This window comes from Medicago sativa, chromosome 1 (genome assembly GCF_051527215.1).
Source record: "Medicago sativa cultivar Bolivia chromosome 1, Bolivia_mono, whole genome shotgun sequence".
NCBI classification, from domain to species: Eukaryota; Viridiplantae; Streptophyta; class Magnoliopsida; order Fabales; family Fabaceae; genus Medicago; species Medicago sativa.
Genome location: NC_140749.1, coordinates 68,534,493 through 68,547,634, shown reverse-complemented (window position 1 = coordinate 68,547,634; position 13,142 = coordinate 68,534,493). Strand labels below are relative to the sequence as shown.

Here is a 13,142-nt window from a genome sequence, read left to right as displayed (position 1 = left end):
GATTGAAGCACAAAAAGATAGAGAAGAAAAAGTGGCTGAATGTGTTTGTTCTTAAGATTAAGAAACGGTACATTGAAGTTGGGTGTGAAGGGGTCATTTTATAGACAAATTTTGAGTATATTTTTTGAGACGTGGTTCTTTTTCAAAATGCTACTTTTTTCTTACATTAAAATATTTTTACTTGATTGAGAGATTCTCATAAAATATCTTTTTACATAGCTTATATGGAAGATGATTCAATGTTAATGATGACGTTCTTTTGCCAATTTCAATATATCTTAGCTTATTCAATACTTGATAGATAAATTGTACTCGGATAAATCTAGAAATTTGCAATAATTATTTTGAAATTAATTTATTTAATTAAAAAACAACAAGAGAGTGTGGTACCATATAAAGAACGATGATTGTATCAAAAAAAAATTATCTAGTAGACCCTCATAATTAAAATGTCCATGCGACTGAACTTGATTTTTTCCGGTCATGATTGATTGGAGTATCCTTGTACTCTGTCATTTTTTTTACTTATGTAAAAACCTACATCCTCCGGTCACTAATTTAAGCAAAACTTTGTATTTTAGATTCATTCAATTAATGTGTATATGGTCTTTATTATAGACCACATACATCATTTAATGAATGAATCTAAAATACAAAATTTTGCTTATAATAGTGACCGGAGGGTGTATATAAATATACAAAGTGATAGAATAAATATTAATTATCAGAGATTTTAAAATAATTAGTTAAGATTATAGAATCAAATTGTTTCACGGTCATGGAAAATATTATATAGTTTTTATGAAATTTCTGACAAATGAATGTAAACTATTTAATTTTTAAAATCAAAGCAGAGTCCAAAGGTCCCCTTAAAAAAAAAAAAAAAGCAGAGTCAAAAGGTAAGTAGAAATCGGGATTATATTGACCAAAAAAATAAATGATGGGATTATATTTTTTTCTTTTTTAAAAGGTAAAATTATTTTTTTGAGGAATAAAAGGTAAGATTATTATTTATGCAAAATAAAAAATACTTGCATAAATCATTTTGAGGACCATTGTTTGAAGAAAATTAAGACTAAAACCAAAATCTAGGGCGGCCTGTTCTTAGGCTAGTCAACGTATTTTTTATTCTTATCCTTCTTGTATTGAACATTGGTTGATTAATGATAATAATTAACTTTGTTTTGGTAAAAAAAAAACCGAAATATGATATATGTATGGGAACTAAAAAGTTATTATTATTCTTTCAATTTTTTTATTATTATTATTATTATTATTATTATTATTATTATTATTATTATTATTATTATTATTATTATTATTATTACTACTACTACTACTACTACTACTACTACTAAAAACAAAACTTCTCCTAATGATAACATGGAAATCAAGCTCTAGAAAAAGAGGAATGATGTTTGTAAAACAAATTTTAAACAACTTTTGTGATATTTTTTTCCTCTTTTCTTATTGAACAATAACAATAGAGATAGAAAGGAAGAAAGAGAATGAAAGTACAATGAAAATATGATAGAGAGCGTTGTCACAAAAGTTGTTTAAAAATAGTTGTTCAAATATCATTTCCTCTAAAAAACATGGGAATCAGGATAAAATAAATTTTTTTAAAAGGAAAAATTATTGTCGAAATCATGTGACATTCCAATGACAAAATGATCAAAAGCCAAAGATTAGGTTATTGATGATGATAATGCACGGTAGAAGAGTAAAAGTTAATTTTAGGAGATCACTATTTTTTATATTTATTTGTACTTTTTTTTTATGCCTTGCCTCATTTTTTAAATATGTGGTGTTGTATGTGTCATTTTTTAACCTCTAACATCGATTATCCTTTGTGAATTTTGACTGTACAATATCGATGATATGACAGGGGATAAATCAAAATTTTCTCAAATTACATGGGACAAAAGTATCTTAAATTTAACGTAAAAAAAAAAAAAAGTATCTTAAATTTAGAAATTTGATGCTAAGAAGGTCCAAAACCAAAGAATATTCAAATTACAGGGTTGTAATCTTATTTTTTTTTCTTACAATGAGGTAAACCAAAAACCGTTAATATTATAAGGGGCAAACATCTTTTTTGGTGATTTGTGCTAGGGATTCTTGTTGCACATACCTCTTTGTCCCTCTTTCAATCACAAGCAACTCACGTGCTTTCAGAGATGATTGATGTTCTTCAATTTTCATTGCTCTAACATCTTTTGGTTCTTAAATAGCTACTACTACGAAATCAAATTTAGAGGTCAAAGATCTCATTGCAAGTAGCTTTGAGAAGTAATCATTGACTCTCTGATCTTCTTCCCTCGACATTAATTCATACTTCCTTCTCAAAGATTGAAGCTTCATTCGATTTACTTTCTCATTACCATCATAATATTTGTCCAAGATATCCCTATCTCCTTTGACCTTGTTACCTTTGAAATCTTTTCAAAGTGATTTGTTGCCACATTCTACTGAATAAAAAAGAGAGTTTTGCAATCTTTCTTCTTTGCACCTCTATAGGATTCGCAGTCAAATTTTCGTAGGCATTCTTGACAATCTCCAACACTTATTGTTCTACGTTTCCAATTTCTCCCACAAAGAATCAATAGATTTGTGGAAAGCCAACATTCCTATTCATGATTACTTTGCAAGAAATAACAAGAAACTCGAGAGAGAGAAAATGAAATGAAAGTGAAAAACTTTATTAATGAATCAAATCAAATGATACAAAGTGTATACACTTATTTATAGACTAATGAGAGTCTATTGTAGTTATCATACACTAATCATATACTAATGCTACTCATCTAACTGCCATAACAGAAAGTCCAGCTGGCATATTCAAGTTACTTGATCCTCAAGTAACTTCTTCTTCCTCATTTGTGAGCTTACTTGCATCACAAGTAATCTCCTCTTCCTCTTTATTTTGTAACAGCCTCCCACAAGCTGGAGCTTGGTATATATCTACCATGCCAAGCTTGGACAATAGAGTAATGAAAGGCTTAGGATGCAGTGGTTTGGTGAAGAAGTCTGCTGCTTGTTCAGCACTTGAAACTGGGAGAAGCTTCATAGTTCCATTTTGTACCTTCTCTCTTACAAAGTGACAATCTATCTCCAGATGTTTAGTTCTTTCATGAAACACTGGATTGGCTGCAATATGTAAAGCACTTCTGTTATCACAATACAATACAGAAAGCTTAGTGTTGTGAATCCTTAAATCCTTGAGAAGGTAAATCAGCCACTGCATTTCACAAGCTGCAGCTGAAAGTGCTCTGTATTCAGCTTCACTTGAAGATCTAGACACTGTGCTTTGCTTTTTGGTGCGCCATGATATAAGAGAGGAACCAAGGAAGAAGCATAAGCCTGTTATGGATCTTCTTGTGTCAACACATCCTGCCCAGTCTGCATCTGTGAAGCCTAAAAGCTGTATGTGTGATGACTTAGAAAAAAATAAACCTTTGCCTGGTGAATTCTTCAAGTATCTAATCACCCTACATGCTGCATTGTAATGAGTTTTGGTTGGTGCAGACAGAAATTGACTAAGTTGTTGAACCACAAAACAAATGTCTGGTCTTGTGTTTGTCAAGTATATTAATCTGCCTACAAGCCTTCTATATGAGTAGATATCTTCATAGGGTTGCCCCCCATCATGGTGCAGCTTGATAGAAGGATCCATAGGTGTGGAAACAGGTTTAGAACCTAATAAACCAGAGTCATTGAGCAAGTCTAAACAATATTTCCTCTGAGAAACAGAAATACCAGTTTTGGAATAAGCGACCTCAAGACCAAGAAAGTATTTCAGTTGACCTAAATCCTTGATTTTGAAAGATGCATCAAGTAAAAGCTTGACTCTAGTGATTTCTGGCAAAGAATTTCCAGTTAAGATGATATCATCAACATAAATGAGCAGGGCAGTGAATGAATCATTAGAATCATTCACAAAAAGAGTGTGATCTGCAGAAGCTTGAGTATATCCTTGCTGAGTGAGAAACAAGGTTAACTTTTCATACCAGGACCTGCTGGCCTGCTTCAAACCATAAAGAGATTTATTTAACTTGCAGACTTGATTTGGTTTGGAAGTATGAACACCCTGTGGGATCTGCATATACACATCTTCATGGAGGTCACCATGAAGAAAAGCATTGTTCACATCAAGCTGGTGCAAGAACCAATCATTGATGGAGGCCAAAGCAAGAAGCATTCTAACAGTGGTGATCTTTGCTACTGGTGAAAAGGTTTCAAAATAGTCAAGACCTTCAATTTGACTATACCCTTTAGCAACCAATCTGGCTTTGTACCTTTCAATAGTGCCATCAGAATGATACTTGATTTTGAACACCCATTTGTTCCCTATAGGTTTGACTTTGGGAGGAGAATCAACTAATGTCCATGTACCATTCTTTACTAAAGCCAGAATCTCAGCATTCATTGCCTCAACCCAGTACTCAGATTGCATAGCCTCTTCAAATGATTTGGGCTCAGTGTGGGAAGTAACAGAAAGAGTAAAATGTGATTGTGAAGGAGAAAGAAAATGAGAAGAAGTAAAATTGGACAAAGGATATAAACTACCTGAAGAAGATGAAGATGGTTGATCTGTGAAAGAGTTACAAACATAGTCTTGAAGCTTAACAGGGACATTTTTGACTCTTTCAGACCTTCTAATAACAGGTTCAACATCATCTATAGGATCAGGTAAATTAGGTATAGGAGGGTTTATAATAGGAGAGGAAGAATCATTATGATTGATAGGAGGAATGGGAAGAGAATCAGAGAAAGAATCCTGATTATGATACGCTACACGTGGGACAGACGCAGGAAAATTATCAGAAGCAGAAGGAGGATCAGAAGCAGAAGTAGGATCAGAAGCGGAAGTAGGATCAGAAGCAGAAGTACGATCAGAAGCAGAAATAGGATCAGAAGCAGAAGTAGCATCAGAAGCAGAAATAGGATCAGAAGCAGTTTTATAAGGCAAAACATACTCATAAAAAACGACATTTCTGGAAATGAAAAGTTGCTTAGACTGTAAGTCAAAGAGAACAAAACCCTTGACACCAGTCTTATATCCAAGAAAAACACTCTTTCTTGCTCTAGAAGCAAGCTTAGTTCTGTGAGAACAAAGAGTAGAAGCAAAACACAATGAACCAAAAACTTTAAAACTATCAAAATCAGGGTTTTGATCAAAAAGAAGTTGATAAGGAGATTTATCCTTTAAAATGGATGAAGAAACTCTATTTATGATGTAAGTGGCATGCACAAGAGCATAAGACCAAAATTTTTTAGGAAGTTTTGATTGAAAAAGAAGCGCTCTTCCAACATTCAATATGTGCTGGTGTTTTCTCTCAACCCTCCCATTTTGTTGGGGAGTTTCAACACAAGATTTTTGATGTAAAATTCCTTTTGAAGCATAAAATTGTTGTAAATCAAACTCAGGACCATTGTCACTTCTGACAGTTTTAACCTTGCAATCAAATTGATTTTCTGCAAAAAGTATAAAGTTTTGAACTTGTAATTGAACTTCTGATTTTGATTTCAATAAGATGATCCATACAAATCTACTATAATCATCCACAACAGTAAGAAAATAACTATGACCATGAATGGATTTAATAGAAAGAGGACCCCAAATGTCAAAATGCAAAATATCCATTTTATTGATTGCTCTTTTGGTACTGATACAAAAGGGAAGTTTCTTTTGCTTAGCAAAATGACAAGTTTCACACACTAAGTTGGGATCAGTTTGCAGGAAAGGAAACTGCTTATTCATAATAGCTAATCTAGAATGAGATAAATGCCCTAGCCTATAGTGCCAAAGAGCTGAAGAAGGAATGATATTGGGATCAGCAACTGAAACAGACATGACTCTTGACATGCTAGCTTCAAGGTTTAGTTTGTACAATCCTTCACATAGATCAGCCAAACCAATCTTCCTTTGAGAAGTCATATCCTGCAATTCACAATATTTGTCAAAGAAATGTAAAGTGCAATTTGAACTGGAACATAGTTTGGACACTGAAATCAAATTAAAAGAAAAATCTTTGAGATATAGAACTCTATGTAAAACTAAATGAGGTGTGAGACTGATGGTGCCTGCTATATTAGTGACAACAATAGTATTATTAGGAAGTTTAACATTGGTAGGCTCAATGTTATAATATGTAGTAAACCAGTTCAAAGAAGAGCAAATATGATCACTTGCTCCTGAATCTAATATCCAGGAGTTAGATTTAACACAGGCCAGGCAATGTGCAACAGGTAGGGAACAATAAGCATTACCTGAAGTAGATGCTTCAACTGGTGTATGACCAATTGAAGCTGAAGTGCTGACCTGGTTTACCAAAGACTGAGGAGATGCAACCTTAGAGGATTGAATTAAGGCAAGAATGCTGTCATACTGTTCTTTAGTAAATGCAGGCAATGAACCAGAAGCAGTCTCAGTAGATCCTTTACAACTTTCATCAGGATCTTCAGATTGCACAGAATTTGCATTAGAGTTGAATCTACCATTACCATAGTTGGGAGGATAGCCATGCTTTCTGTAACAGGTCTCAATAGTGTGACCTGATTTACCACAAAAGCTACATTGTCTACCACTTTTCCCTCCCTGAGAAATGGATCCCTTGCCTCTACCATAAGATTTCTTGGTTTCAACAGCATTAACCAAGACTTTACTATCATCAATAGCATCAATACCTTCATGACTTTCTTCTTGAGCCACTAAAGAGTAAACTTTGCTGAGAGGAGGTAATGGATCCATAAGCAGAATTTGAGTACGAACAATGGAAAAAACTTCATTAAGGCCACTCAAAAACTGAATCACTTGATCCTCATGCCTAAATTCTTTAACATTTCGCATGGAAGCACACACACATCTCATAGGGCAAACACATGAAGGTGTAGGTCTATGACTATCATACTCTTCCCAAAGAGATTTCAATTCAGTGTAATAGTCATTAACAGAACCAGTACCTTGTTTGAGATTGTTGATCTCAGATTTGAGCTTCCAAACACGAATGCGATCAGCTTTGCTAAAACGTTCTTTCAACTCATTCCAAACGTCAGAAACGTTATCAATATACACAATGCTCTGTGCAATACTATCAGAAACAGAGTTCATGATCCATGAGTGGATAAGATTGTTGCAACGTTCCCATGCAGAAAAATTCAAATCATTATCAGTAGGAGGAGGAATTGTTCCATCTACAAACTGATACTTGTTCTTGCCACCAAGACCTCTGCGCATAGCACGCGCCCAAGCTTGATAATTGGACGTGTTCAATTGAGGCTTGATTGCAACTGAATGAGGTCCATCACTGGGATGAACATAGTAAGGTGAAGAATAATCTTGTGTTGGATCTTGATTTCGAACCATGATTGATTGAAAGAAAATCAAAATCTGAACGATTCAGGAATCAACACAAAGATGAGAAAAGAGATACGAAAAAGAAAGGATCTTCAACGAGAAGAAAGAAGAAAAAAGAAAAAAAACTTGAAAAAGCTTCAGAAACACGCATCCATGGCGGAAACGGTGCGTAACTGAATCGTAACCACCTTCCCCAAAGAGAAGGCTCCTGATACCATAACAAGAAACTCGAGAGAGAGAAAATGAAATGAAAGTGAAAAACTTTATTAATGAATCAAATCAAATGATACAAAGTGTATACACTTATTTATAGACTAATGAGAGTCTATTGTAGTTATCATACACTAATCATATACTAATGCTACTCATCTAACTGCCATAACAGAAAGTCCAGCTGGCATATTCAAGTTACTTGATCCTCAAGTAACTTCTTCTTCCTCATTTGTGAGCTTACTTGCATCACAAGTAATCTCCTCTTCCTCTTTATTTTGTAACAAGAAATTATGAAATCACACACTCTCACTAACATCTCATGTTTCCCAAAATCAGAACCCAAAGCTCTTGATGCCAACTGTTTGCTCATCACACATTTCTTGCATATTGCAAGAAGTCAAAGAGAAAGAAATGATATATATAGAATGATGATGAATTTGAGAGATGATGAAGATAAGAGAGAAATAAGAGTTTGTTGTAACAATATTTTCATTAGTTAATGAATGGTGAATTGTACAACTTATTTATATGGTAACTTGTTACTTGTTAGTTAAGAAACTAGCTTAACCAACTAAATAATTTTCTAAAGCAAAGCTTATCCAATTCTAACTTGCTTTTATTCACTTTATGGATTAACAACTCAACAAATTAGGGCATTGTAAAATTGTTCTATGGTTCAAATTCAGATACTTATGATGAATTCAACTTCAATATTGAAACAATGACTTAGTATTGGTTATAGAAAATTACAGAAGACAAGTGGACAACAAACTGCACCGCTAACCTTTTCTGGATATAAAAAAATATTGGTGTGAGAGAAAATCAAGAAAAAAGAAAAATTAAAAAGATACTCAAGCAAAAGGATAACAGTCTAAAGAATAGAAAATTATGAAGACGGCTAAAATCAATTAATTAGTAATTAAGTCGTGATTAATCAGACGGCATTGATATTCTTGAAGCAAAAAGATAAACGATTATGATATAAAATCCACTTGGAATTCCAATGTTTGAATTGAAGTAGTCCTAAGTCTTAGCAACCACTTCAAATATAATTGATATATATCCGATGTTTCCAATGGAAATTGTTTTGGAATACAGTATTTGTATTTATATAGATAACACAAATTAAACGAGTAAATTAATCTTCTTCTTTGAGATATATATACATTGTTTCTATTGCTTCAAATGAAGTTTTCTGCTAACAACTAAATAAGTAGTTATAACATGAACATCTTTGGTCGTTCTTCCCCACCTAAATGGTCAGCTAAATTATGTGGTTGTGGAGAAAACCCGGGAACATGTAAGATATATATATATATATAGCTAGACAATTTTTATATATGTCTCTTTCAATTTTTTTTTTTTTATATGTCAATTTTAGGGGTTAATTTATCATGGGGAGAAAAAAAATTTGTTAGTAGCAAAGCCAGAGATTGAGATCAATCGTGATCTGGGCCTCGTCTTAATACTTCTTCATCATCTCAACCCCTACTACTGGACTACACCTTTCTAGGGCAAATAAATAGAGTATTTCGAATCAAATCATCATTATTAAGAAAAACCAATTAATCTCAAATCCTTTTACATTGAATATCATTGGCTATTGAATTATATTATATGTTTATTATGATTAATATGTAATTGATATATAAAATATTGCAGGTTTGATAACATGTTGTTTACCATGCATCACATTTGGCCAAATTGCAGAAGTTGTGGATGAAGGACGTAGTTGTAAGTACACAACATTAAATACCTATTTTGCTATATGCTCAAAACATGTATACTTTGATTTATGATAATATTTCTAATTAAGTACATGTTTATTAATCTTTTTGATGGTTTTGAATAATTAATGAATGCAGCTTGTGCTATGCAAGGATGTGTATACGGTTTACTGATGACCATTACATGTCACTGGCTGTACTCATGTCTTTACAGAGAGAAACTGAGAGCAAAGTATGGATTACCGGCTGAACCTTGTTGTGATTGTTGTGTTCATTTCTGTTGTGATGCATGTGCCTTATGCCAAGAACATGCTGAACTTAAAGCAAGAGGGTTTAACCCTTCCAAAGGTTGGATTGGACCACCTAATGCTCCTCCTCGTATGCCTCCCACCATGTTTCGCTGATCCATCTGCAACTATAATGCATGCATCAATTTAGAGTTGATCAATTTCTGTCATAGTCATGTTACATCTATATAATTTGCAGCAGTAGTATTAATTAACAGTGCCTTTTTTCTATGTATTTATTACATTATACTGTCATTTAGAAATTAAAGTGTGATGAGTAATCTTATTGGTTCATGTATTGCCTGAATTTATATATGTATGAGGGATATATCATAGTATTTGTTTGTGAAAAAAAAGGGGTAAATCATGTCACGTGCTAGCTGAACTCTTTGATAACCCTGTTTCATTCACCAAACCTTTGAATTATGTCCAAATTTTAACATAATTTAATATAAAGCAAATTGTTGGAGATTACAGTATATGTATTTATATAAACAACTCAAATTAAATAAGTTAACAGCATTGCTATTTATCCCGAGTACATCACGATAAATCATTTAGCCAATACAATTGTTTTTTGGCCGGAAAACAAGGGGTGGCATGGATGTAATTTAGGACGGATATTTAGTAAAATAAGGACTAATGAAATTTTCACGAGGTTGCTATTCGCTGTAACCAGCAATTCTCTTTAGAACGTGGTACGAATTCTGGTACGAAATATGCTGCTAATAAAGTATTGAATATGTTGATACATAGTTGGTTCACTATTTTTTTAATTTTTTTAAAAAAGAAGATAAATATAGTTCCACTTCCATATTGAAAGTTTAGAGCGCATAACTTTATTATTACTAGCGAAAAGACGAGTACTCACATGCCCGTCTTTCCGTTCTTTTTATTGCGCTATTGTTTGAAAATTATTAACGGTGTTTTTTTTATGAAATTTTGATTTGGATTAAAACTAAAAATATAAATGTTTGTTGCTTTCAAGTTATAACAAACCAAATTAATCATGATTATTTATTTCAATGACACCAACAACGACTTTTATTATAGAAAAAGTTGTTTAAAGGTATAATTGAGATAATGAAAAAGTAAGTATAAATATGCTCATATAGTTTGTTACACTTTTTAAATGATAAATTGAAGAAAAAAGTGAAAAAAATCATATATATATATATATATATATATATTCATATCGTGTTTGTTACATTTTTTTTAATATTTAAATTTATACTTATTTATTAGTTACATTTGTTATTTGTATTCAAAATTGAGGACATTTTTGAAAAGAGAAAAAACCAACCTAAAAGAGTTGAAAGGGGGTGTTTTCTTTTTTTTTGACCAAAGCAAAGTTAACTATTATCATTAATCAACCAATGTTCAATACAAGAAGGATAAGAATTAAAAATACGGTGACTAGCCCAAGAACAGGCCGCCCTAGCTAAAGTGTGAGCAACCATGTTCGCTTGTCTCCTAACAAACTTCACCTCGAAGTTGGAATGTAAAGTTAACTGATAAATAATACTAGAAACAATAGCATAGAATTCCGAATCACCATGGCTCGGAGACGATAGAGCTTGCACTAGAGTAGCTGAGTCGGACTCGAAGACAACCCGGTCCCATCTGTTCACATCAGCAAAGTGAATGGCATCGAGTAAGGCTATTGCCTCCCCTTCCAACACTGTCATATTTGCCCGCTGCCATTTTGTTTGAGCCCGAATAAATTGCCCACGAGAGTCTCTACGAGAGTCTCTAACACAACACGCAAAAGATGTAAGATGGTTACCGACATGGAACGCAGCATCCACATTGCACTTCAACCACGTCTCGCGCGGTTTCTCCCAAACTGAGTTGTTGCCTGGCACTCTATTCTGCACGTGTTGCACAACCGGTGGTGAGGGTTGTTTATGAATCTCTTGCCATTGTTGTCATGTGTCTAGTGTTGTCCTTCCAATGCTTGTTGAAGTATGATGAGCATCATTCCAAATGACATCATTGCGTGCAGCCCAAATTTGCCAAAGAAGTAAAGCCACCCGACCAACAATGTCTCGACTTTCTGAACAACATATGTCAAAAATAAAATTTGCCAAACTGCTCTCATTTCCAACTCGCGTTTGCAGCACAATCGATAGTCCTGCTCAATACCAACTCTCACGCGCTACCAGACAACCCACAAAAGCATGCCAATCATCCTCAACAGCCGTATCACACCAGGGACATATTACATGAACTCTTACCTAAGAGATCATTCTTACACCCAACCAATTAAAATCAAACATCTCATTAAAATAATAAAAATAATTAATATCATAATTTTTTCTCATTATTTTTAATATTTCTCTCTCCTTTTTCCACTTTCTTTAACCAACAAAAACCACCCACCACCATTTATGTTTCCATTTCCTTAATTAAAATCACATTTTTTTTAAAAGTTAATAACATGTGTCATATTTTTATTGGTTGGGTGTAAGAATAATCTCTTAGGTAAGAGTTCATGCAAGAATATCTCATATATATATATATATATATATATATATATATATATATATATATATATATAATATAATATAATATAGAATAGATATTATAGATCCTGTAATTTAAGCTCTTGCAGTAATGTAAAAATAGTCCTACATTGGGAGCTTTCAAACAAGAATTCTGCTCTTCTCCCAACACCTTTTGCTCATTCCCAACTGAAATATCAAAATTACCATTGCTTGAGTTAACTCACGCTAGTGTTAAATCTGCGTGATTTATCTCACGCTGCGTGAGTTAACTCACGCGGGGTTATACACTTGCGTGACTTAACTCATGTAGCAATTTTTGGCAAACCAATTCTCCCTCAAATTGCAAATCGATTCTTATGAATGTTATTGATTGATGGATGATTAGGCAACAATTAACTCTGAGGGAAAAGTTTGTTGGGAGGAGATTGTTGATTCAAAGCTTGAAGGAAAATATGATTTCCAAGAGCTGAATGAAGTGGCAGCAATTGCATACAAATGCATCAACCGTTCTCGTAGGAAGCGTCCTTCGATGAGGAACATAGTTCAAGTATTGACTCGGGTCCTTAAAGCAAGGCATCAGAGGAATTATCACAAGAAATCTTTTTCGGCCACAACAGATGAAGTTGCAATTGATGTTGATGAGCCAGAAAATAAGGGTTATGTTACTGACCACAGAAGAGATGAATCTATAGATAGTCGTCACAGAAGAGATGAATCTATCAATTTGCAATTTGTAGAAGAATTGGTTTTCCTGGGTTTTATCATGTTTTGTCAAAATACTCCTGTGTGAGTTAAGTCACGTAGGTGTATAACCCCGCGTGAGTTAACTCACGCAGAAGTATTTTGGTCAGTTCAGTTGGGAGGGAGCGTTTTTTGTTGGGAGAAGAGCAGAATTCTTCAAACAATATAGAGGAAGATTTATATATTAAATGGTAGCGTATATCACATTATTGATTGTACAACGGAATCAAATATTCAAATATTCAAAAGAATAGCATGGTTTCCATGTGAAATAAATGGTTACAAACAAAAAAAGGTGATTACTAGA

At 33.4% G+C, this 13,142-nt stretch overlaps 1 protein-coding gene across 1 annotated transcript; it reads left to right on the top strand.

Moving 5' to 3' along the window:
- The first annotated feature begins 8,797 nt into the window (after positions 1 to 8,797).
- On the top strand, positions 8,798 to 9,797 carry LOC146956733 (cell number regulator 9-like). The gene is made up of 3 exons (XM_085721326.1): positions 8,798 to 8,873; positions 9,236 to 9,307; positions 9,439 to 9,797. The coding sequence occupies exons 1-3, from the start codon at positions 8,798 to 8,800 to the stop codon at positions 9,702 to 9,704; spliced, it is 414 nt and encodes a 137-aa protein (XP_085577452.1). The 3' UTR covers positions 9,705 to 9,797.
- Positions 9,798 to 13,142: the final 3,345 nt, after the last annotated feature.

What these genes read in the sequence shown, in the direction of transcription:
- LOC146956733 (XM_085721326.1), top strand. Translation starts at nt 8,798, where the DNA reads ATGAACATCTTTGGTCGTTCTTCCCCACCTAAATGGTCAGCTAAATTA. An exon ending in TGGAGAAAACCCGGGAACAT is followed by an intron (nt 8,874 to 9,235) that starts GTAAGATATATA and finishes AAAATATTGCAG; the next exon opens with GTTTGATAACATGTTGTTTA. An exon ending in TGTGGATGAAGGACGTAGTT is followed by an intron (nt 9,308 to 9,438) that starts GTAAGTACACAA and finishes TAATGAATGCAG; the next exon opens with CTTGTGCTATGCAAGGATGT.